At 36.9% G+C, this 27,236-nt stretch overlaps 1 protein-coding gene across 4 annotated transcripts in view; it reads left to right on the forward strand.

Annotated features, from left to right (window-relative positions):
- TMEM117 (transmembrane protein 117) overlaps positions 1-27,236 on the forward strand; it is a 193,852-nt gene that overhangs the window by 103,502 nt on the left and 63,114 nt on the right. For all 4 annotated transcript variants that reach the window (XM_048929230.1, XM_048929253.1, XM_048929241.1 and 1 more), the window contains one exon: positions 18,683-18,780. In XM_048929230.1, coding sequence (XP_048785187.1) covers positions 18,683-18,780 — 98 coding nt within the window. The remainder of the gene's footprint in view (positions 1-18,682; positions 18,781-27,236) is intronic.

The raw sequence follows: 27,236 nt of genomic DNA on the forward strand, positions 1-27,236 counted from the left end.
CTTAATGATCACATATCCTACTGAGGACTGGAGCAGGCAACCTACAAACAGATGTGATGCAAAGTAAAGAGGATTGTCCTGGTTCCATGGGGCCTGGTCAGATTGTCAGATGGGACCCATAATCAATTCTTTCTATAAGGTAAAGGAAAGCCTGTAATCCTGATGGTGTAATGAAGTTGTCCAGACCAAATATTCAAACAGAGAAAGCAACTTTAGTTAGTTCTCTGGTGCTGCAGAACCATACTGGCTCTTTTTATTTCCCATTTCTCTCTATGCAGCAATAGTTTTTCATTTTAACACATAAATGGAAACTTAGGACTCCGAGATTCAGCTTGTTTTGATAAAATGAACATAACTGCTCTTCATGTAGATTTACTGAATTTACAGGTCTGTGTAGTTACCCTTCTCACAAATAAAATAAAAATAAATAAAAATAATAATAAAAAAAAGCCCAGCAGAAACTGTCTATGTTGATCTAAAATTATACAAGTACACAGTATTTTGTTTTTATTAAAAATGTCCAGAAAATAGTCTGAGATCAGAGGGCTCCTCCCAGGCCTAATTTAATCTGAGGATGTGTTTGGGGAAACAAGGTTTTACAAAACCTGGAATAAAAAGTTCAGTCTGCTAGGAATTATTAATACAATTTAGAAACTGCTGAGATGTACTGTTTATTAGCATAGAAGAAATAGAACTGAAAGAAACAGCTGATAGGCTCTTTTAGGATAGTTGAATGTAGGCACATTAAAGAGATATGAAATCAGGGATGCGAAACAAAACATTATTTTTAAATACTAATTAATGCCTGTATTAGTAACTAGACGGTGTTACAAGTAATGCAGGCAACGTTTTTCCCCTTAGTCTCGTACTACACCACAAATATATTTTTGGAAGGCAAGAAATTGGAAGTAACAAAATTGAGTCAGGCACATTTTTTTGTTGAATACCAGTTATGGAAGTCCCCTCATCACATTTGGTATCATTTTATATTTGTATTGCATTCTCTTGGCTTGTCTAGAAATGTAAAGCTTGGAGACAATTAACTACAGCTACTGAGGAGTTCAACAACAATCCCAGAAGAGTAATAAAACTGTTTTTAAGCCAATAGCTTAAATGAAACAGCTGTGCAAGAACAGTGCCTTTTGAAATACACTGTATCTTGACAGAAGCTGCAGTCCCCTATATTTCAGCCTTGTTCATTTGTCAACATAAAGGCAAGATAAAGTCTCGTGGGATTAAGTAAACTCCATAGCTAAAAATATAGTTTGACACTTCTTGTAGACGTATGACAAGGCTACACAAAGAATATCTTGGTATTCTTTTGAGCTGTAAAGAATATGTTTTTATGAGAGAGTGAATACTGTTACTGAGTTTAAATAAAAGTAGTGTAGCATTAGTACCTTCAAATAATTTTAACCAGGTGTTGTTGCATTTTTCTTTTTCTGAATCTTTACAAGTACAGATGGCAAGGAAGTAATGCGTGAAATATTTTGAAGTAGAATATTTAATTAATATTTAGAAACCATTTTGCCATTGGTATAATTTCTAAAACTGTTTATGTGATTTCTCAAACTGTGTACCGTAATTAGAATTGAATAATTTTCTTAATGTTGTTCAGTGTTCAGTGAATGAAAGATTGGTATCTTTTTAAGTGCTCTACGTTCCACGTGTACTTTCCAGCAATTTTATAGCATATTGGTTTCTAAATCAGCCATACCCCCACACTGATGCTTACTGAGCTATATGTGACGGACTCCAAGAGTGTAAGGTCTGCAATTTAAGTCAAATAGTGCTGGTGAGAATGTAACAAACACTGATGTGTATGTTTGACCACCTTGCGATGCACAAGAATACAAAAAGAACAGCGAAGTCTTTAGGATGAATTTTGGGTTTTTTGGGTGAGTATAAAATAATGAACATCCTTACCATACATTCACACTGATGAGGTTGCCCTTAAGAGATTGCCCAGCTGTATAATGAAGAGCAGAATTTAGCCATTTCATCCTTTTTCATAGTGACTTTGATTTTGGCAAGACAGGGTCTGAACTGTCCTTAATACTTCAGAAGTGAGCAGAAGATGTTTTGGATTTTCATGTCAAACATCACAAAGTTAACTTTGCAGTTCTATGGAAATTATCTCTTTTTTACACATTGGGCTTTTGAGGGACCAGTTTATTCTCCAGTAGGTACCTTTGTGGTTTCAAACTGTATTTCCATCATGCACTATATTTGTATCAACTTGTCACAATCATCCAAACAAACAGAATATAAGAACTGTCTTTGGCAAACCAAAACTATGCTTTCTCAATCCACTTGTGTGAGCCTCACTGCCTCTTCTGGAGAAAAGAGGCATTGCAATGATACGTAAGGATTTATAGCTGTAGCTGCAGTTGTAAATGGTCACGTCCTTTGCCTGGTTGATTCAGGGCGAATTGGTATGACTGTGATGCCTTCAGGTGAAGGGGAGCCAATGTTTAGCTTTTGAACAGTCTGAACATTAAGGGCTGAATCAAAACCTGAAAATCTTTAAGAGGAGGAGAATACAAATATGGTGTGAAGCTCCCTGGATCTGAGACTGTGGATCTGGGACAAGAAGTACTGTTTCCTTAGAAACTTATTTCAAATGCAAGTCACATTCAATTGTTTTTCACATGAAAGAGAAGCATCATCTGTCTACAAGGCAACTCCAGAAAAAAATGAAGCATACCCCAAAATGTGCCCATTGCTTGACACTTACTGTGACAAAATGTCACCAATATAGCAAACAGACACAGCTGCATGAGCAAGTTCATTTGAACTTAGCTAGAGTTAAATGGCTTTTGTTCATTTGCTTTCCTTAACATTTCTGTGTGATTCTTATTATCTGTCTACTTGGGTGTGGTTTTTTTATATATCCAGAGCAGCACGTATTTATCACTGTGATGATGGTGGGGTCAAACAAAATATGGAAATGAACACGTCCAAGGTTGTACAGAACTTTCTGAAGTGGCCTCTTCCAGTCTTTTTGTCCCATCCTTCAGCTGGAGATTGCCAGAGTCAGCACATTGTCTCACATGAGCCCTTCTCTGACTACTTTTGTGCAAAGTCAGCTGGCTTAAAACACTGCAGAAGGCTTCATTTTTTATTTTTTTTTTTAATCTGACAAAGCTAACTGCAGATCTTAAATTCCCTGATTTTATTCATAAATGGAAAAGGTCACAAAACAATATAAGCTGTAGAAATCTCCTGCTAGTCATGTTCCAATTGAAAACTTAATCTATTCCTAATCATTGTGCCATAACATTTATTGGTGGGTTTCTAATTTGTAGTGCAATTAATGAGAATGGAGTGTAGTCAGAAGCCACGGGACTTATTTTCAAGCAGAACTTATGCTGCCATGCTGCTAAGAAGAAAGAAAAAAAAATGCAAATGATGTGTCTATAAAATTTCTATAATACTGCTGAAATAATTATCATTAATGGATTTTCTCTGGAGTGGAACACATTTGCACAGTGCGTGCTAGAAAAAATACTGCAAAAATTAAAAAGACAGAAACTTCTTGGATAGAAAAAAAATGTCAAGAATCTTAAGATGTGAATAAAGAGAGAGGACCAAAAAAGATGTTTTGGAGATTCGTTCGTATCAGTTCAGGATTTCTCACATTCAAACCAACGAAATAATTAAGTGACAGTTACAAAACCAACAGTGAGTGCAGGCAAATTGTATTTTAACAGTATTTCAGTATTTTCCCACAGCAATAGGAGTACTTTTTTGAGCATAGTGAGAGAAAATGCATGCACCTTCCAACTCTAAGGATTCTGTGATTTTGTGATTCTGCATACTGCCTGTGCTTGTTGTGCATTTGGCTGTAAAGTAGTACGGTTGTGCACATACTGTGTATTTAGATGTTATAGAAGGATTTGGGCACATAAATGCTGTTCATAAATAGCACCCTTTATAAATATAATTTTAAGTGCTCAAATAATGACTGTTATGCTATAGCTAAAAAAATACATGTCAATATGATATACTTGTTTCTGTTTGGTATGCACAGAAAAAAGATGTTAACTCTTCCCTTTGAAATAGTTCATTCTTTTCTTTTGGAACCATATAGCAATGTAATGTCTTCTGCCCCTGATTCATTCGCCTGTCTAGAAGCACTTTCTAAAAACATTTTTATGTTTGCATGCTTATGGGATGGTATAGAGGCAATGCGGATTTCCAGAAAGTTGGCATATTTCTTGCTTATCATATTGACTCTCAAAGAATGCTCTTTTAGATCACTTTATATATCCAGAATATAAATCCAGAATAAGTCTGTCTGGAGAGATGGAGGACAAAATTAATCCTTGGACTTGTAAAAAAAAAAAAAAAGAAAAAAGAAATATACAGATATATGAGCCATTAAGTCATTTATTTATACAGAATATTATTTCATGATCAAAATGGAAAGATACCCAATGAGACCAGCATGAGAAAGGCATGCTAGTGGGAAGCAGATGGCATTCAGTAAGAGAGCAGCAGGTAATCCAGTGTAACAGACATTCCTGCTGTAGAGACTGGGGCAAGAGCTGGTGAGTGGCACTGCTGACTGCATTTCACTTTGTGGTCTATAAACTACTGCTTGTACGACAGACTTTGTTGAACTGGGACCTGAGTTTGCTTTATGAGATGGTGGTCTCTGTCAGTCTGATCTTACGAGTGCTCTGTTCAGGGCAGAAAGGCATATGCATGTGAAATATATTTTTATGCATTATATACACAATTAAAAAACAATTAAAAAAAAAGTGAATGCATGTTTTGTTGAAGCATAAATTTATTTTCTTGTATTTGTGAGAATTTGTGACTTTTGCTTTTTAGTGCGCTGTTAAAAATTCAATGTTAAAAATATACTACTGTTTAATGTGATTTTACAAATTCTAATCCCTCGAGTAATTTATTTTTCCAAAAACCTACATGCCACTTTTTCTGTATGCAGGAGGGCTGCATGCAAGTATCTTCATGACATCAGTCATTTATTCTTTTTTTATGCTACATTTGTTGTCATTCTGAAACACCTAGGAAATTTTACTCATCATTTTACTGGTCATTTTCATCAGATCTATGCACCAGATCACACGTAATTGCCCAAGTATGGTCATTTTTTGTTGTCAGCTTGTTTTTGTTAGTTATGCATCCAGAAAGGAGAAAAAAATTACTAAATAAAAATTATTTTCCACTATAGACTGTGAGAGTGTTGTGCTGTGATTTAAGAGCTGGCACTGAAAAATGTGATTCTGCAATCAATCCTTTCATTGCCTGATCACTCCCTTGCCAGCAAATGCTGTGTGCAGGTTTCTTTGCAGGCTTGTTGCAGGTCTTTCAGGTCCTCCTTCATGGAAATGATTAACAAAAGACACATTTGTTTTGTAAAGCCAAGGACAGCTTTACAACACAGGATTCAGCTGTTCTTCAAATTTGCGTCCTACGTTGTTGGAACCCATAGTTTCATGGTTACTGGACTGGGTCTGTGCTTGGTGAAAAGCTCCACATCTTTGCTGTGTTGGGGGCCCAAGACTTGCATGCAGTACTCCACCTGTGGCCTTATGAGAGCAGAGGACAATCACCCCTCTTCTTATGGAATCCTGGAACCATTGGCTTTCTGGGCTGCAAGTGAACACTGGCGGCTCATGTTAAATTTTTCATCAACCAGAACCCCAAGTCCTGCTCTGCAGGGCTATTCTCAACTTTTTCTCCCTGTTTGTATACATATCTCAGATTGACTAGACCCAAGTGCAAAACCTTGCACGTTGCTTTGTTGAACCTCATTAGGTTCACAAGGTCCCACCTTTTGAGTTTATCAGGGTCCCTCTGGACTATCTGAGATAGTAAAGCTAATGAATTACGAAACAGTTATCCCATTGCTTCTCTAGCAGATATTGAAGAGGTTCATGATAGCTCTGTATTTTTGTATTTCTGAAGTATCTTCATTAATCAAAAAAGTATAAGATCTAAAGACTAAAATTTTATTATGTGTACTTTCATAATGAAGAACTTTAGATAGCATCTGTTTTCTGCCTGCCTCCCTAGCACTCGCTAACACTGGGATTTCAGACTCAAACTTTCTGCTTCCAGAAGCTCTTCAGTCTGTCTTGACTTGATGCTTATCTTGTGGGTTAAAATCCTGTGTATTATGTGAAGAGATGTTTGGATTATCTTCTGAACACTTTGGGGGCTGATTTTTGATCTGAGATGTCCTGGGTAATATTCAAATATGTCTTCAAACAGTCGGGATAATCTACCTATAAGTGTCAAGGAAACATAAACTTGCACTTTTAAGTTTTGAAATTGATCTGTGTTCGTTCACCACTGTATGTTAGTATGCCTGTTTGGTGACTATTTCAACATCATGCTCTCATTTTTAGCGTTGTATCATTTCCAGACTTCTCTCTCCCTGTCTTCTATCAAGGTCACTCTTTTTTTTTTTTTTTGGAACATCTTAGTTCTGAGTGACTATTTTCATTTTCCCATCAAAAATCAGCATATGTTTCAAAGCTGGTAGAGGTTTTACTAAACCTTGGTTTTCCGTGAGTGGGACTCAGGAGGTCCTATTATGGTTCAATGACTGTTTACGAGGGAGGATAGTGATAGGACAAGGGGAAATGGTTTTAAACTGGAACAGGGCAGGTTTAGGTTAGATATTAGGAGGAAGTTTTTCACACAGAGGTGGTGATGCACTGAACAGGTTGCCCAAGGAGGCTGTGGATGCCCCATCCCTGGAGGCATTCAAGGCCAGGCTGGATGTGGCTCTGGGCAGCCTGGTCTGGTGGCTGGCGACCTGCACATAGCAGGGGGGTTGAAATTAGATGATCATTGTGGTTCTTTCTATAGGCCATTCTATGATTACAGACTAAAAATGCCTGTAAGTACCATGATTTTTCATGACAAATACTTCATACTAAACCTAAGGCTATACCAGCTTCAGCTAAACTGTAACTTTAATCACACTTCATTCTTCATCTGTGGTAAAAGATTTTCACCAATATTCACAGATTTGCATTTTTAATAAAAAATGTATGGATATTACCATGTTATGAGCATATATATATTTATGTTTATGAGTTTATGTAAGCAAACATGGAAAACTCTGTTTTGATTTTTCAGCCAATGAAAACTGACATTTTCTTGAGGTTCCTATTTATGTGAAGGTAAATCAGAGAATACATATTCCATGTTTATGCACTATGGTAAGACAGATCATCACAGCTTGTATTTGTTGTTTGGTTTTGAAGTGTGCCGTGTTAACTCTCCTAGATAGTAGTTAGGTCAGAAGCCTACCTCTTAAGCTAATATGTACCTAGATTAAAATGCAAGCACGTCAGTACTAGCTTAGTCTTTCTATGCACTGTCATTCAAACTGAAGGTAGAACAGAGTTGTCAGGCACAACGTCACAGTGTTCTCATATAATCATGCCGCTCAGTCCTGGACTTAGTAATTTTAAAGTAGATTTTTTCTTAGCAAAGACCTGTGATTACCAATGAGAATTCTGAGGCAATGAAACAAAAGTATGAGAGGGACTGGTTTAAAGCTACAACCCATCTTTGGCGTGATATATATTTTATATAGAGGTAATAAAACTTAATATATAAATGATCTGTAATCATACATTTACTTAACTACTATTGCAATAATGGATATTTCATAAATATAACATCTTTATTTTTTCCCAGGTAAAATGAGATTATTGTCTTACTCCCCTGGAGAACCTTCAGTTGTGTGATAACACTGATATTTTAATTTCTACCTTCTCTTTACAGCTGGAAAGCATAGATTTTTTTATTTTTTTAAAGTCCTTCTGTTTATGCTTAGACATAGTAGGGATTTTTGTTTCTTTAATTAAAAAAAAAAAAAAAAAGAAAAAATAGACTGTATAATCAGAGTGTGATTTGGGAAGCCTTAGAATTTTCCAAATTGTGTTTTTTCACTCTTTGTTCTAAGAGAGCAGAGCAAAGAGCTGGAGCCCAGCCAAATGGTTTGTTCAGAAAAGCCCAAATAGCTTATGTTAATATTATAAGGGAAACATGTGTAAGTATAGACAGGAATAATTAAATGTGATTTTAAATTGTACAGCTAATTCAGGCATGTAAATATAATTTACATTCAATTTCTTGAAAACTCAGAGAAAGAGGATTCTAAAAAAAATATCACCAAACACCCAATCTGACTGAAGGAAGGGAGTGACGTAGTAAAACACTCAGAAGAGAAGGGATAAATGCAACACTTACAACAAGCTTTTAGTATCAGTTAGAAGCTAAGGGTCAAAGATTATGGCAAAAGAAAGCTGTTCCGTTATCCTCCAAAACATTAAGCTAAACGTAAAGAAGCTTACCAGCATCACTGGAAGCTGCTTACCAACATTGATAGAACATTATTTTGAAAAGATTGGAGAGAGAGAATTCATTATTGTTTTGTACAGAAAGAATGAATTAAGGTACTGATTATAAACCTTTCAAAAGTTGTGGAATGAGAAATGGACAAATCCAAATAAGATGTTGAGAAGTCAACTGGTTTTCAATTAAATGCCAGCCAGGCGATTTCCAAGAGAAGGTGCACAATTTATGCAAAACGCTGTTTAAAATGCTTAATCAAGTAAGCTGAGATGACAAACAAGACCAGCTGTAGAGCAAAGATTGTACCGTATCAGCTGTGCACACAGTATGGTTCAGATTTGAGAACTATACATATAAGAAGTAATAATTGACCAAAACATGTTCTTCAAAGGGGAATCTGATTTTAAAAGAAGCCTGCTTTATTCCATGTTGATAAAGTAGTATATTTTAATTTGTATCAACTGAACTTACAAAAAAGCAACTTCCCTTTTCATGTAAAGTTGATATCCTTGAGATTTTTCTCATTTGTTCTTTTTTAAAGAATCTGTTGGTTTGCTCTACGGTGTGTTTTATGAATATAAATAAGGGAAAAGTACATTTTAATGAGTGACCATTAGCTGATTTCACACGGCTTTGTGTTTAGACAGTGGATAAAAAATAAGCATGTCAAACAAATGGCAAATAGCTGTACAAGCATGATCTAGTGTTATTTGCTTTCTTCTAAATGATATCAATCCTGCTTCCTCGTGGGATGAACATTTACATATGGATAGCTATGCCTTTGATGTCAATAAAAAAAACTGAGAATAATCTTGATTTTTTGTTTATGTGAGAGAAACTCAATTTCAAATGAAAGTATGGTCTGGACACAGACTTACTTTATGATATGGTGGAGTAACAACCGTATGGTAAAGGTTGTGCTCTCAAATATGCTTGAACAGTGGAAGAAATCTCTTTCCATTGTCTTTGAATTTCCTGTCTGCTGAGGGGTTCTGGCATTTTTTCACGCATTATTGAGCTGAAGTAACTAAGCCACAAAATTCTTCCTATGCTCAGATAACAGCATTTTGGTTAAGGACTGCTATTTCTTGTAGCCAAGAAGCAGCAAGAAAGCAGTGTTACTAACAATCATTTCTAGCAATCCTCCAACCTGCATCTACTTGCAGCCAAACTGGCTGTAGAGCATTCTGCAGCACCAGTCCAGAAGGAAGAGTAAAATCCTATCTCCAGAGTTAAAGCAGTTTCTCTCGGTTCCCGTCTTGCTGTTCATCCTTTTCCAAAATACCCTCTATCAACCCTAATAGTACATCAGAATTCTTCATAAACCATTATCTGGTGTGCGTCTTCACTGTTCTTCCCAAATTGGTGCCTGAATGATTTTCAATTGTACCTATTAACATTTGTCAACCATCTTTACCTCTTTGTGCTTGCTGTACAAAAAGATAGCGTGATTCAGTGTTGCCAAAAAATTGTAAGATATAGTCTTGAATCTGCAGTAGCAACAATTTTATCTGAAAGCCTAAGTTTGGAATTTTCTGTTTCTAATTAATTTCAAGGCAGCATATTATCCTGGTTTCAAATGAGATAAGGTTAATTTTCTTCATTGCATCTAGTATAGTGCCATGTTTTGGATTTAGGAGAAAAGTGTTGATAGCACACACTGATGTTTTAGTTCTTGCTGAGCAGTGCTGCACAGATCCAAGGACTTCTCCACTTCTCACAATGCCCTGCTAGTGAGGGGGCTGGGGGGTCACAGGTTGCTGGGATGGGACAGAACAAGATCTTGACTAGCCATAAGGATGTCCCATACCATATGACATCATGCTGAAGAGTAAAGTGTAATGTAATAATGCAACTTAATATAATGGTATATAAAATAATACTTTCCCTTTCTTATTAGTCCTGTTAAACTGTCTATATCTCAATCCACAAGTTTTACCACTTTCTGGTTCTCTCCCCATCCCTCTCTGGAGGACTGAATGAAAAGTTGTGTGGTGCTGAGCTGGATCAAATCCCACTGCATATTTGGTAGAAAGTCTTTCAAAACACAGTTCTTAAACTCTGAATGCTGTGTGGCCACCTGGTTCACACTGCTGGCTCATATTCATATTTCAGTTCAGTCCATCAGTGCACCAAGGTCCCTTTCCATCAGGCAGCTTTCCAGCCACTGGCTCTTATCCACTAGCTCAACAAATATGATTAAATTAATAACGGTTAATAATTAATATACTTTGTGGGAAATGGAGAGCCAGGTGAAAAGACACCAAGTGACATATTTGTTGTCATTTATGGATACTTTTATCTGAAGAGCAAGAACTTTGAAACCACAGTTGTCAGAATGGTAAATGATACCTTCTGGCACATGCAAACACAGATGACACAGGAGAAGTTGCACCGATGGTGTACAAGTCTAACAGTGAAGTTCTGTCTCTGTATCACGATACAAATACAAATGATGCCACTGCCCAAGAGCAGTACTTAATGGTCCATGTGTTATAGCATATGGATGCATGCAAGTCTCACAGACAAAACTGTCAGATGGAGATATTGAAAGAAGGTATACTAGAAATAAATGTGAGCAGTTCATAAATTTCTCTTTTGAATATGTTTTTGCAAGGGACTCCTCCATGTCTCAGGAAGTGATGTTCTTTATATATATGCTTAGGCTTTAGCACACTCCACAGCAGGCACTCTGGTAAGCCTTCTGTTGCCACAGTCCAGGAAAGCTACCTTTAGGGACATAAATACATCTTGTGGATGCATCCAGAGTGGCTGCCAATCTAGCCAGAATAGCTCAGCATCTATGTTGTATCTAAGCTAAATTAAACCAGATTTTTCTTATTGTTCCATTGATGCTGCTAGTGAGCTTTCTAACCTTTATGAGACAGGTCAGTTGAGCTTGTCTGTGACTTGCTGGCATATTCAGACCTTAAAATTTTTCCAAGATGAAGACTTAGTCTCAAGGAATGAATCACATCTTAATTACTGTATATTACCATTTGGTGTATAGTTTCATATCTGCTAAAACAGAGTCTCCTGTATATAGCTATATGGCTGTATAGCTGGGAGACTAAAACCTGTGCATTGCTGTAGTTTTGAAATAAATGCTTTGAAATAAATTTCTGGAAAATTCCAAAACATTCAGGGTCTCCTCCTTACTTTAAAAATACTGCTTGCATTTTCTGTATAAAGGCCCTTTCAGAGTGAACACATTTTTAACCTTCTGTCAGGTTTTGCTTGTTGGTTACTCACTGAATTCAGGGAATTATGGAATTAATTATGGAAAGACTTGGGTTGGAAGGGATCTTAAAGCCCGTCCAGTTCCATCCCCTCACTAGATCAGGCTTCCCGGAGCCCCATCCAACCTGGCCTTGAGTCCTTCCAGGGGTGGGGCATCCACACCATTTTGTGTGTCATTCTTTTGTGATATGACTTATCCATTCTCCAGAATGCTTCAGCTGTGCTTATTCCTCTACAGGACCTTTCAAAAGAACTTGGATTCTCTAGGTTTGTTTTCCCAGATCAGCCCGATGAAGGCACAAAACTCTTAGAAATAGGATGTGTGAATGTAGAATCATAGATTCATAGAATTCTTCTGGAAGGGATCTATAAAGGCCATCTAGACCAACTTCCCTGCAATGATTGCACTCCAGAAATGCTTGTTTTTCTTTTCTCTGAATAAAAAAAATATTCTTATCACTCTAGATAAGAGTGCCACACCTGGCATGACTTCTACCTCTTGCCTTGAACAAAGCCACCAAGCTCCCAAAGGAAAGAAAGAAAGCTTTCCTGCCATGTCAGCCAAAGACGAAACAGAGCTGAATGACATAATAAAAATTATGGTGTGGCTTTATGTCTCACATATTGCCTGTAATATTACCCAAACCTCTGCTTGTGCATTTGTAACACTAATAAGGAGTGCTAAAACAAGAATAAATATCTGCTGAATCATGGTGTCAATGGCTATATAAACAGCAAGTGCTTGCCTCATGGCACTTAGTATTTTGTATTTTGTTGTATATATTCAGTGATTTGTGTGCACAGAAGGGATTTGAAACATGGTAGGAAATGGGTTGGTGTAGCAGAGTTTTGATTGGTTGGTTGGTTGTGGTTTTTTTTTTTGCAGAAGCAAAAAGCAGATGTAAGACAGTGTGTGTGCAAATGCTGTGGATCAGGGAAATAATTCAGATGTGACACAGCTCATAAGGGCAGTGCTGTAAACAATGATGGAAAATGGTCAAATGCAGAAAATAATACCGGGTCTGTTCTGGAAGCTTGAGAATTGAACCACAGTATTATGTATCATTCATATTGATTAGTGAATTGTGACAGACAGTTAATGTCATCTTTTAATGATTTACCTATTATTAAAAAGTGTGTTTGTTAAGGCAAGAACAGTGTACTAGCTTTGACTAAACTGAGAAAACAAAGAGTAGATTGAAGGGGCCATATTTTGTGTCTGTGATTGCTTTTGTTTTGCAAGTGCAAATATGAAAAGAATTTCTTCCAATAAAAATGAAGGAGAAATAAGCTTGATTATTTTCAGGGTAGCAATGAATCTGCATTAAGAGCATTTAAAAATGTAAAAGTAGACAAAACTATTTTAAAATCTGACTATGTGTTTGCAGCCAAAAATATTTAGCTTGAAAAATATCTTCTCTTTTATAGATCAGTAAGACTTAGTATAAATATTTGTTGCATTAGTTTTCAAACAGTTACACATTTGTGTGTTCCAAAATGCGACAGTAGATTAAATAAATTAACAGTTCTTTCTGAGGGATATGTATCAAATTTTTTGACACTTCTGCTCATATGCCAAAAGAATTTCATAATTAAAGAAGACATTTTGTATTATCGATGTGTAAGTCATGAAAGTATTGAGCCATGATCCACAACAGACGGTTTTCTCTGTCTTTTCTCCCTAACGTCCAGCTAATAGAAGCATAAAAGCATCTTTCATATAGGTTACTTTGCACATCAAGTGAACAACTCTGCAATTTTTAAGTATCTCAAAGAGGATGAATCCCAAAATGGTGGAGTGAAGCTTTTAATGACTGAATACTAAATGTATCCCTGATTTTGTGTATGGTTGCCATGATGTAGTGAAAACTGTGATATAATAAAGAATTGATGTGTAGATACTGGGCCACCTATATATAACTTTTATGTAAAAGCACAGAGCTGCAAAGCAGAGGAAATGGAACGACTGCACACACTCCATGGTACACACATTAGTTCTCATTGACTTCACACCTAGACTTCACTAAATGTTCTTACTTTAACCTGGCTTAGCCACACCAGTCAGAAAACAAACAAAAAACAACGCTTACTTTTCAGAGGCTCATAAGCATTGCTGAGTTATTCCCAAAAGTACCAATGGGTTATTTCAGTGAGAAGCGTTCTGCTCCACGAAACCAAGCAATGTGCCCACACACCATGCCGTTCTGCCATCAGTGCTTTGTCATTCTTGCCCTATCAGTTGTTTCTCTGCTAAAAGACTGAGAGCAATACGTTTCTTGTTTAAACAGTTTGGGATGAGTGGGAAAGTGCTACTCCTGAGCTGCTTCAAGGCTGTTTCAAATTAAATAATTTGGTGTTACTTTTAAAGAGGAATATGATTTAAACAAGAGATTTTGAAAATTTGAAGCTTCTAGAAATAGAAATAAATTAACACTTAGAAAATTGAGTCTCATACTTGATGGTGGTAGAAATGCGTAATTAAGAGAAAGATATGTAATATGCCAAAGGTAAAAGCTGCTGTCTTTAAGCATTGCTTAGAACACAGAATTTTTTCCATGCAGGCAGAGTGCTCATTGTACCTACCTTTTCACTTGCTTGTGATCAGTTTTACCAAATGAAGAGTTACTCAAGCTACTCCATTTCCCAGCAATAGCACCATGAAGTTTTGCCCTCCAGGCTGAGTAGCTGCTCATAAACAACCTGTTTATTGTTACAAGATGTGGTTCTATTGGCTGTTATTCCTTGCATTGCTCATTACTGAAAAAAAAATAATAATAATAATTAAAAAGATTTCAGAATTCACTGGAGTTTTGTATTTCCAGGCTTTCCTTGTTGATCTTGGCTTCCTCTGTATTCTGTTAATTTTGGTTAATTTCTGGAGGTTGCTCTCCTATTTTGACAATTTATCAAACTGTCAATAAAGCAATGAAAATCCTCCACTGGCTGTCAATATTACTTACTGAATGTTGTGGCATAGAACACAACACATCCTTGAGAGCTTGTCCAGCATCCTTTCATCTTTCAAGACACAGTTTGTTCAGTTGCTTATATGGAGAAGTGCTACTATGGAACTATTTGATGTACTTTTATTTGTTTCTAAAATACAGTTTGGCAGATGAAAACACCTTGGCAGGCAGCCTATGGACGCTAGTTTTCCAGGAATTATTAGTGCTCTGAGGATCACAGCATAGCTCCTACTAATGAAGGATTTGGAAAGTGTTTTGAAGGCATGGCCAAAGTATTACATCTTTGAAAAAAAAAAAAAAAGAAAGAAAAGAAAGAAAGAAAGAAAGAAAGAAAGAAAGAAAGAGGCACTTGCAGCTAGCTTATTATCTGAAAAGATACTTGGGGTTCCAAACTCCCACTGCAGGCATTGTCTGTGCTGGAAAGAATTGTCTATGGAAGAGAGATGTAAGGTTTGTGCGCGGAGCGTCCTGAGCAATATGCTGTAAGAGCAGTGACTTGGAAGGACGAGATACATAATCCTTACAGGTGTTCCACAGAGTGTAGCTCAGGTACCTCGGATCTCTGACTGCTTTTTGTTTGTTTGTGTTTGTTTTTCTGGACATTTGCTTTTCTGACGTTTTTAGAATTTTGCTTTCTGCTTTTGTTGCCTATGTAAGTTACATGCTCTGAGCATGACTTTGAATCTCATTTTCTTTCTTTTATATGATATGGTATCATTTTTCTAATAACTGTAGTATATCATATTAAAAGGAACCATTTAATTTTCTGTAACAAAAGCTGTGAATCATAACATTTTGCTCGTAGCTCGTAGCTTAATGATAACATTACACATTATTTCCACAGTTAATGTGAAATGAAAGCTATGAATAGTTAATAAATTCGTGTTTTTATTTGGTAAAATGAAATCTAAGATGACAAAGCAGTGCCAGGCATACTTATTCTTTCAAGGAAAATATTTTTCTGTGGCATTTATATCTTAAAAAGTCAGCAAATGTGTATTATGAAGCTTTCTGCATTTGCATAGTTTAGCCATTTCTCTCACGAGACACTAAATAAAATGAAAGGATATACAGTCATTATAACAGAGTCCATTTCTTTCTGAATCGAGTCAGTGTAGTTAGTTGTTTACAGTATAATATTACATCTTTTAGCTCTTCAAGAAAGAAAAATGCATTCCGTGATTACTTTGCAAGTTGCTTTTCCTGATTTATCTTGATTATGTGAGGTGCATGGGTACATAGAATTACTGAGGTGATCAGTTGTTTTCTATTCTCGAGTATCATCAGTGTTTTCAAATACTGTATAGCAAGACAGAAAGGTTTACTGGCCATTAATTACATTTTGAAATACAGAAAGAAAACAAAATCTAAAATCACCAAACCACACAATTCTCTTATTTCTATGGAAAATTTCTCTGCTCTTGTGTCCAGGAAGGCCAGTGGTATCATGGGGTATATTAAATTGAAGACCACCAGCAGATCAAGAGAGGCTGTTCTCCCTCTATTCTGCCCCAGTGAGGTCACATCTGGAGTCATGTGTCCAGTTCTGGGCTTCTCAATTCAAGAAAGACAGGGAACGTCTGAGTGTCCAGCAGAGAGCTACAAAGATGATTAGGGGTCTGGAGCATCTATTTCCCTTATGAAGGAAGGCAGAGAGACCTAGGAATATTTAGCCTGGAGAAGACTGATAAGGAATCTTATCAACTTTTACAAATTCCTAACAGTTAGAGCTAGGCTCTTTTCAGTGGTGCCCAGGGACACATCAAGGAGCCATAGGTGAAAATTGGAATATAGGAAGTTCCATCTGAAGATAGGGAAGAGCTTCTTTACTGTGAGAGTGACGGAGCACTGGCACAGGCTGCCCACAGAAGTTGTGTATTCTCCTTCTCTGGAGATATTCAAGACCCACCAGTGCACATTCCTGTGCAACCTACTGAAGGGAGCCTGCTTTAGCAAGGGTTTGGACTGGAGGATCTCCAGAGGTCCCTTCCAACACCTGTGATTCTGTGATTCTGGATTATTAACTTGTGAAAATTAAATTAAAGTGTATTATTTTGTTTCTTTTTTCCAAAATAATTCTAGCACCATTTTTTGGGGGTGGGAGGGAGAAGGTGTTCTTGTCCTAACAGTTGTTTGCATTGTGTTGGTGCTGAGTACTTTTCTCCCACAAGCTGTTTTCCACAGTGACTGTCCTTGAACAAACCAGAAAATGAATTTGATTTCTCTAATGCAGAAGATAATTGGATTTCTCTTTATGGAATGCATCCCTTTAATGACTGTCTCTGCTTCAACCAATTTAGCTGCAACTGACCTGACATTGATCTGGTGATACGACTTTAAATAAATGCCAAAGCTGGGAGATAAGAGACCAACTGTCTGATATCAGAAAGAACATTTCCTGCCTCATCTTGCCATTTTTCTCAGAAAATGTCTCCTTCTTGAATGTCATTCTCATGAAATGTGCCACAAATAATTGGTTGTAGGGGAGCAGATTGCATTCTTCTAGCAAATATAATAAGTATTTCCCAGAAATCCTCTGAAGCAACTACTTTTGAAATTGAATAAAACCTCTCAAAGTAACTTTGCAGGTATTTATTGCTATGTAGATCCTTCCTAAGTGATTAAGTGGTACTAGTGTAGTGAATTAAACCTTTACAGAGTTCTTGTTCAACATTAAATATTTATCAGAATATTTAGTTAGCTTATGGTAGTGTTATAAAAAGCATGATAGCATGTTGACCTGAGAAAAAAATTACTTAGAGAAAACAATTAATAAAGGTGGTGTTTCAGAGCATAATGCGTTCTTTCTTCAGGCTGATTTTAATGGAGCTAGAATATCCTAGAATGTGTATTTCTACTTATTTAACATGTTATCCTTTGGATCCAGTACTCCAGGCTATTATGCTAAGTGCTTTTAACTGTAAATGGACTAGGAGCCAAAATTTAGAATTTGGTTCCTACGTGGTTTAGATTTAATCATGGCCTATGTGTTCCTTTAATGTTGTTAATGTCTGTGAAAATAGTAGCTAACTCACTACATTGTAAATTAGATGCTAAAAACATTATACTAAATCAAATTCAATGGAAAATAATAATAAAAAGTCTTAATTTCCAGATTAACGTATTTCCTTCTAAAATTTAATTGTTATTTTCATTCTAATCTAAACAATCAGTAATTTTCTGCTGTACTGGTACCAATGACAGAGAGTAAGAATTTGTCCTACTTGTCTTTACTAACATTTGCTCCCCCTATTTCCTTTTTCTGTTTAATTCTGACTCTTTATGTAGAGGTGGCTTTCCACAATTCTGGAACTTTTGCACAGTGGCGTTGATGAGCTTATTGTATGTAACTTTCAGTTCTTTATAGCACAGTTATCTGGAAGTAAGTAGATGTGAAAACAAGGCTTCCCAAAAGTGGAAGGGCCGGAGGGGCTATTAACCTCCCACAGTTAGCTGAAAATCATTTTTAATTCTTTTGTGTACTACGCAGAAGTAGTGCATACATATGAGTCTCTGGGCAGAGAAACAGATGGTCTTTTCAGACAGGAATTATGAAAACGAGAATAAATATTTCATAATTTTAAATTCCATGCAAGTTTTAAGGGTTTTTCGTGTCTCTGTTCCCAAGTGTGTTTTTCTTTCTGAAAGCAGGAAGCAGGAGAAGATTATAAATGGCATATAGCGCTTAATTTGCAGGCTTGTACTCCCTGGTTACAACTCTCCCTTCAAGAGTGAAAACACTGCCAGTGTTGCTCTTGGAGATGTGGGTCCCTGGCCCAGGCTGGACTGGAAAGCCATACATATGTGAGCTTATGTATGGCCATAGGCAAAAGTAACTTACATTCTGTGGGTTGCTGCAACTCCTAGGTTAGTTTTTTTCTTCTTATCTTTGGGTATCCCACGGGTTTCCTTGTTTCTCAAGGAACTGCTCACACTTCTAGGGGCTGAATGTCTAGCATACCTCATGTTGACTGAAAGCAATACTGCAGATGCTGTTTTTCTATTGCCTAATTACTAACGTCATCAGAACTGAAACAGATTTGTTGTAGATGAAAAGAAGTGTTCTTTGAGTCCTTCTGAGTGTCTCGTTCATGACAGCAGTTTTCCTGTATGTTTTTTCTGTGTAGGTCACTGACATGATGCTTCAGGACAAACCCTACCCAGATTGGGGAAAGTCAGCCAGAGCTTTCTGGAAGAAAGGGAACGTTAGGATCATTTTATTCTGGTAGGAAAATAATAACATCAAATTATACTAAATGAAGTTTTTATAGAACACCCAAAAATGCGTCTTCTCCTTCTCTGTGTCATGAAGCAATGTAATGGCAATAGAAGGCAAGAAAAGAAAAGAAAAACTTAACAGTAGATCTAACAAAAAGTTGATCATTACTAAAGCTGTATACATGCAAACACTTCCTAAACGAAGTAACTGATGTAAAAATATCATTTTAAAACTGGTTTATACTGTTTCTTTTCTAATATACTTGGGACTGTTTATAATGGAGTTGCAAATGTTTTGCTGCACGTGATAATATTTAGATGTCTAATTGTCAGTTCTTTTAATTAAGGTAAGTACATACGTAAATGTCCTTTTGTGGCCTTTAAATTATTACGAGTAAATCTTTGAATTTGCTCTTGAATGGGATTGCAAATAGCAAATCAGCCACAGATTGTAAAGAGAAGTATTTAATAATAAATACAAAAGTTGTAAGGCGAAAGCAAATGTTTGACCATAAGCGTAGTGTCTTCCAACTAAATTCAGATCAAGTGGCTCTGCTGAAACAGAACATAAATTATGCCAGGAAAAAAGTGGAAGATGGAAAATGTATAGTCTAAGGGGCAATCAAGAGGTCCTGGTGGTTAAAGATAAAATAAATTGAAGGGCTTTTTTCAGATACATTAGCAGCAGAAAATGTGATGAAAACATCAGCAGACCTGCTTTTTTTTTTTCCTAAGAGTTGAAGGAAAGACTTCAAAGGAATTTTTACAAAGAAGTTGAAAAAATTATGTAACTGAATTCTGCTACAGAAATTTCAAAGAACTATCTATAATTTTAAAGTAGTAAAGGTGAGATGCTATGTTAAATTGGGGCAATTAACGGAAACACGAAGAGAAATTTGGAGGCTGGAGAAAATAGGAGATTCAGAAGGTTGAATGTCTGCAACCAAGTCTTACGGGGAACTGATGCAAATTTCATTCTCTCTTAAATGCCTAATGAAGAAATGAAGGCTAAAAACCAGTTTTTGTTTTGTTTGTGATGCTTATTTGAACAAGCAAGAATTATCTTATTGGTCAGTAAGTCTTAATTCAGTATTAGCTAAATGGAATGGATACATCATTAATAATAGAATGAGGAGAAAAATGGATAATTCAATTCCACTAAAAGAAACCAGTGTAGCTCTGCTGAAAGAAAACCTTCTCTGACCTGGTAGAAGTCTTTGACTGTGTCATCAAAATAATGGATTAGGAAGAAATGCTTGATCTAATTTGTTTGGACTTTCAAAAGGCTTCTGACAAAGTTCTTCACTGAAGGCAATTAAGAAAAATAGTAAGCCCCGTGGAGTCTGATGAAATAATTAAGGAATCAGCTAAGAGATGTGTAGCAAAAGGCATAAATAAAGTAATGCCTTTCTGCTGCTCTCGGAAGAGTGGGAAGAGCCGTTCTTTAGTGTTAGAAATAGTGATTTGCGTATATCATGAGGTTATGTATACATTAGTGACATGGCAGAATCTGAAGATGAGGCAAACAGTTTGAACTGGTAAGTGCTGGCATGTAACAAGGATCATAGAAAGCTAGGTGGAAAGATACTGTGATTGAAAAGGTAGAGTTGTGCTGGAAAGCTCAAACAGCTCCCTGTCATTATGAGACATGAAGAGGAAGGTTTTGCACTGTACTGAGGCGGGCAAAAAAGTAAAGCCGATGAATTTTAAGTGGCTCGGATATGTAATAAGAGAGCCAGCAAAGAATGGTGTAATTTGGTTAAGTCAGTAAAAAGATCAGTGTAGAACATCAAATTCTTTTTAACTAAAGAGTAGCCTTGTCTGAAAAGCTGTAAAGGACATTAATGAAGAGTGAAGTGAAAAAAAAACAAACCTTACTTCCTTAATTACACAGAATAAAAGGATGGAAAAGGGTAACGTGGTAAAGAGTTTTCTTTTCAAATTTATATGCCAGATATGGAGAATAATAAGATATTATTGAAAGCATATTTATGTTGTTGCGAAAGATGCTATGACTTCTTGCAGTCTGAAATGTTATAAACATGTATTTTTTTCAAGTAATATTCACAGTAACAAAAACTATGAACAGTTTAAAATTGAGATAAAATAATAAGAAAAGATATTTCTTTTTGTGAGCGATTCTCATACTAAAGAGTATGCTTAATGGGGTTTTAGAAGCCTGAAGTGCGGTATAAATGCTTTTATTTTTAACTTTAAGCATTGAACTAGCACCATCCTGTGCAGCAGTCTACATTCTGTGGAAACATTTAGATTGTGCATATTAGACATCAGTAAAAAATAGACTTCCTTTTCCTTGTAAGTAAGAAAAGTGAAGAATGAAAGTATTGACAGTCATGCACAATAAAGAGACGCATTCCTATTTCATTTGTTATTGTTTAAGCAGGGTGATGTGAGCAGCCTCCTTTCTGAAATGTTCCAGGTGAACCAACCTTGACAGTATGTGCTACACAGATACTGGTATACCAAAATCCGTTTATTCAGCATGTTTCTTACTGATACACCTGTTTTGCAGAGATAGTGTAATTCAGTCCACTGTACATTAATTATTGCAAATAATAGATATGTGATGCACAGTTTTAAGTGGTTAATGAAATTAAAATATTAGATACCCACTGGACTTATTTTTCTGGTAGCTTCATTTTTACTTCCAGGTTTTTCTTCATAAAATTAGAAAGTGTCTCTAAACATACCAAAGGCAAATGGACTGTCATGGGGATAGAGACATCATCCACTTGTTTCTAACAGTTGTAATGACTTTGTGTTTCTCATTTGTCATTTAACATGCATCAGACCAAGTTAGGGGCTGACCTCCTCAAAAGGAACTCTTCAGAGAAGAATCCTAGTGTCCTGGTTGGCCATGAGCTAGCAGTGTGCCCTTATGGCCATGAAGGCCAATGGTATCCTGGGACGTGTTACAGAAAGTGTGGCCAGCAGGTTGAGGAAGGTGGTCTTTCCCCTCTGCTCTGCCCTGGTGAGGTCGTACCTGGACTTCTGTGTCCAGTTCTGGGCTCTCCAGTTCAAAAAACACAGGGACTTCCAGAGATTGTCCGGCAGAATGCTACAAAGATGACTGGGACCTGGAGCATCTCCTGTATGAGACCTGGGACTGTTCAGCCTGGAGAAAAGAAGACTAAAAATGGATCTTATCAATGCTTATAAATATCTAAAGAGCCAGAGTCAAGAGAATGAGGCCAAGCTCTTTTCAGTGGTGCCCAGTGATAGAAGAAGGGGCACTAAGCCCCTAAGTTGAAGTTCCATCTGAACATGAAGAAAAACTTTACTGTAGGAGTGATGGAGCACTAGAACAGGGTGCTCAGAGAGGCTGTGGTGTCTCTTCTCTGGAGATGTTCAGAACCTTCTGGGACTCTTTCCTGTGTAACGTACTGTAGGGAACTTGCTTTCATAGGTGGGTTGGACTCTGTGGTCTACAGAAGTCCTTTCCAGCCCCTACAATTCTGTGATTCTGTTATTTGGAACTATTTTCAGCTTTCTAATGCAATTAATTAGTAAAGATTTTAATTTAGTTTATTCTCTACTGCTTCAAATCAACCTTGGGAGCATTGTCAGCAACCACTGTTTGGCTGTTCATGAGGATTCTGGCTGCGTGTGAGTGTCTTCAAAACATAATTCTTCCACAACCAATTCAACTAAGTAAAAAATATCAATTTGGTATTTGTATTTGTCTCATCCATCAGTAAGTGCTTTATTGAAGTACTTCATCCTTTTTTTATAACTTTTTGTTTCTGTTTTTAATTAAAAAAATCTCCATTTTTGTTATAGACAGCTCTGCTGATGGGTAATTTCACCATGTAGAGGCACCTTTGTATAATGTTGTATAATCAAGATGTTATAATCACAATATAATTGTATAATCAATAGATATCAAGATGTTATAATCTCAGTATAATCAAGAGAATTAGGCAAAGTAAACAACGATCACAAAAGAGAATAAGTGGAAGAGCTTACCCTTTGGCTGAGCTCACCAGAAGACACCAAGAGAGGTGATCTCCAGAAGAGATCCTTCCCCTCTGGTAGCCAGCTCTCCAATAGGTCTAGGAGAGGTGCAGCCAGGCTCCACCCCTTCCGGCAGCACAGGTGAATTGCCTTCAGCTGTGCTCCTCTGGCTGACTCATGGCTCGCCTCAGGTGATCAATCAGAGGTTCAGGCCGTGACTCAGCAGTTCCCATACAAATGTTATTATGGTCTGTGTTACACTGAATATGAATTGGGCAAGATGGCCTTCAGAATGCAATGAAGTATCAGGAATGGTGGTAAAACTAGGATGGTACAGGTAGGTCTGTAGACTACAAAAGGAAGATAGGAGTAGAATACTAAATATCTGCACCATCTGGCTGTCTGATGAGGCTGTGGTAGAGAGATTGTCTTCTAAGATCTGTGTAACCACAGAAGACAAGAATGATATGCAGAGGTAGATTATCAAAATGGTGGAGTGTGGAGATAACAGTGGATTGTGCAGCTGCATATTGATTGCAGACAGAGTGACAGAATAGTATACACAGCTCCCTGTCTGAATATGCAAGTAGCATGCTGGAATCCATTTCTGTGGTGTCCCCAGCTGTACATCTGTTGTACATATACACAATGATCAGTATTCATTGGTGCAGTAGTATCTTTGACATGGGATTCTTGCCCAAAGTAATAGGAAAGAACATACCAACTTGGAGAAGAAATAAAATGATATGGAAAATTATAAAATTATGATTCTCTGAGTTTTCTATGTTTGACTTTGGAAACTGAACAATATTCTCATAGTATGTGTTTCCATAAGCTCTCTAGCTTTCTTTAATGAAAAGCAAGATTACATGTCCTCAAAAATGTGTTGATACTTATGGTACTTTGATTCTGCAAGTTTTTAATATAGTTTTAAAAGCTTTTATTCAAATTAATTGCTCAGAGTTGCTACAGGCCACAAAGTCGTATACATCTGTTATTTTGTGCTAAACATGGTTTTCTGTAGGATTTTTAATTGGACAATATTTTAGACCCTGAGACTCAAGGAAGCTTCCTTACAGGATAAAGAGCCATATCTCCCATCCAGAATTGAGTGATTTTCTGTTATGTACCTAATTAAGTGTTTGGTTTGATAAGTTAAACTTCCATATTCTGTGCCTTCACAGTCAGGGTGATAAATGTGTACTGGACAACTGTGTTCATTTCAATTATATGAATATAGTTCATATATTTGTTTAAAAGACAGCTTCTTAAACATCCATTCTTTTCATTATAATCTGCACTAAGAAAAGTGCATTATAGCTTTGCCAACCTAAATTACATACTGATCCAAAGAAAACAAACCTTTTATTAAGTTTGTGTAAAGGGTCCCATGCTACAGTCACACAAATACAACTGCACAAAACAACAGAATAATTATGTTTATGTGTGGTGAAATATGCATTCACACGCATACATTATTATCTCCTTATTTTGAAGTTTTAAAAGTTTACTTATTAATAATTTGCCTTGCAATAGGAAACTCAGTCGGATTGAAGACCGGAATGACTTAGAAGGGAAGGAAGATTTCCCAGTAAATATTGTAAATATTGTAAGTCAAAAGAGCATAAAAGTAATTTACAGTATTGGTGCTCCCAGTGAATCTTTCATTCTGATGCTATAATCAAAGTGAGTAAATTCAATTTGGCCTCCAAATAGGCAAGAAAACAAATAAGTTCCTTGCTATTTATTTTCAGTCACAATACAAAGTGTTCACTTTCACAGAGGATTTATATTGAATAATTTGACTGCTAATCTGGGCAGGCATTGTTAAATGTATTTTGAGAAGATAAAACTGTCTGTGAATAGTAATTGTGGCATGTAGTCTGACAATCAAGAAGTAACATAATTTGTCAAGAGGTGACTAAAATATTTTTATAGCTTTCATTTGATGTATTGGTAAACCCTGCAGTAAGATACGATAATTAACATGTCTTGAAAATAAATTATAATAATCCAGACCAACTTTATTTCATACAAATGATGTTCAATTGTTCTTCTTATTTTCAGTTAACCATCCTATACTACATTATCTGGAAATATATTATTATCTGAAATATTCATACAGAGGTTTTTGTACAAATCTATGTTTGATCCTGTTCACATTCTCTGTTTTGTGTCATAAGGATTATTTTCTCATTTTGATAGCACAGTGCTTCTATACTGTCTAGTATGGAAAAGTGAGAGCGGTCAGATCTCACCAGAATGGTTCAAGTTTGAATAACCCCATGAGTCAGACCCCTTTCTGGGACTGTTTTTTGGGACCTCATTCTCTTATGCTATTTCCCAGCTCCTCATTCTATGAAGAGCACAGCGTTAGTAATTCAGGGTTGTCCCATGAGTCTGCTTTACCCAGTGAGCTTTTGTTTTCAGCTGGAAGAGTTGTTCAGTCCCTCCTCTAAGATGCTTCTGCCTCCCACTGATTTCCAGTGCAAGCAATAGCTCCAGTCCCTGGGAAAACACATCCGTTCCTTTCCATTCTTTCTCACTCCTTTATTCCCTTCCTTCCACACAACAATAGCCCCAAAACTGCCAACATTCTGTGCTCTATTTGTGATAGGAAGAACAGTGGAATGAGGAAGGAAAAGCATTTGAGACAAAATCATGCTCGGGGAGCCTTGAGATCTCCGATTCAAAAGTCACTATTACTGTGAAATCCCTTTGGCATGAAGATTAGATTTGTTAAATTTATTTTGTTCGAGTTACATAAAGTGGTCACATTCTCCTATTTATTTTTATGGAAAGTCCTTGTCTCACTCCAGTTTATAGGAGGGAGAGGAGGCTCTTTGATATTTTATATACCCAGCGTGAGATTAAGAAACAACGGTTCAAATGTTGGTTCGACCAGTTTTTTAGAAATCTTAATCAGGGAGATGGGGAAGGGAAGGATGGTGACTATTTTGAATTAGGATGATGGGGAAGGGAAGGAGGGCAGTAGAAAAGATAGGAAATAAGCAAGAATTGCATAAAGCGGGAATAGTCACCATAAGGATCCAGCAGTGGTCCCATTGCACGACGTTCCAATGGTCTGAGGGAAAAGTGCAGGTGGAGAACAGCAGCTGCTGGCCAGCCTTGGACAGCAAGCAGGTAGCAGGAAGAAGTGGCAGGGTAAGTCCAGGAGGAAGCAGCAGGGCTCAGGTAGCAGGCTCAGGGGAGTCCATCAGCGTGCAGGAATTCCGTAGTGAGGGATCTGATGGCAGACACCTTTCTTCAGCATGTGGGTTTCATGTCGTGAGGAATCTGTCGTGAGGCTTCTCATGTCCAAAAAATCCTTTTTATCCTTCTCCTTCTGCCAACATGGCTTTCCTGGGCACTTGAGAAAGAGTCATGTGCAGTACCCCCTGAGATGGCCATTTTCCTTGAAATAAGCCCACATAAAAGACTGCTTCCTAGCCATTAATCTGTGGCTTATTTTGCTCTCTCGTTACCCCTGGCCTTGTCCATCTGTGTCCCTCAGACAAAGGATTTTACAACCCTTGCCCAGGACTTGTCCATCCGTGTTCTCTAGACAAAGGATTTCTCAGCCCTGGTCAAGGACTTGCTTGGACTTGTTCATCAGCAAGCTTAGAGGCAATAAGAATAGCTTAGAGGTCATAAAAGAATAATCTCTTATAGTCCTGCAGATCAAACAAAATGTATATTCTTTCTTATTTGTGTCTATTAATAAAAGAAGGATTGGCAGAGATGGAGAAGGAGTGCAGCATGGCAGTTAACTCTCATATGATGTAGGACACACATGCGCATCCATCTCCACATCCACCCTATAGACAGCAGAAGAGGTGAGTGAGGGAGCTCTCACCACCCGTTGTTCAAATGTCATTACCCTGTTAAGTTCTAGAGTTTAAGTATTTCATATACTGATGCAGTAAAAAAAAAAGACTATTCTGACTGAAAGCTACTAATACAGAACAGAGAAAAAGAACACCCATTTGCAACAGTGGATTTAGGATTGGTCCTGTAAACTTTTCTTTCACCTTTGATTTGGCTTAAATTCGTTTAACTATTGTAGTACTCCTGTATTTTATAGCATATACTTTCAGTTGCTCAGCCTGTTTTTGAGCTATATTTGGTATGTACTTGCTGTCTTCAAGAGCTGATAGCCTGTTAGAGAAAGAGACTGTTGTTATGCCTACATAATTGCTAGATCCCTAAGTATAGCCCTCATAATTGGATGGATATGGCAACCCATCTTCACCTCTTAAAAAGTACATTTTATTCTATCTCTGTTAGTGAGCAAGAGGTATATCATGAACAGTTACTAAAAATATTTTATCCAAAGCGTAGCTTTAATAAAACTTCTTAAAATGCGGTGTCTGCAGTGCTTCAGTAATAATGGCCCTTCTAAATGAAAATGCTCTCACAAAATCACATTCTATGCCAAAAGAAAAAAAAAAAAAAAAAGAATGTCTGTAATGCTTAGATGAAAATTCC

Source organism: Lagopus muta, chromosome 1 (genome assembly GCF_023343835.1).
Source record: "Lagopus muta isolate bLagMut1 chromosome 1, bLagMut1 primary, whole genome shotgun sequence".
NCBI classification, from domain to species: Eukaryota; Metazoa; Chordata; class Aves; order Galliformes; family Phasianidae; genus Lagopus; species Lagopus muta.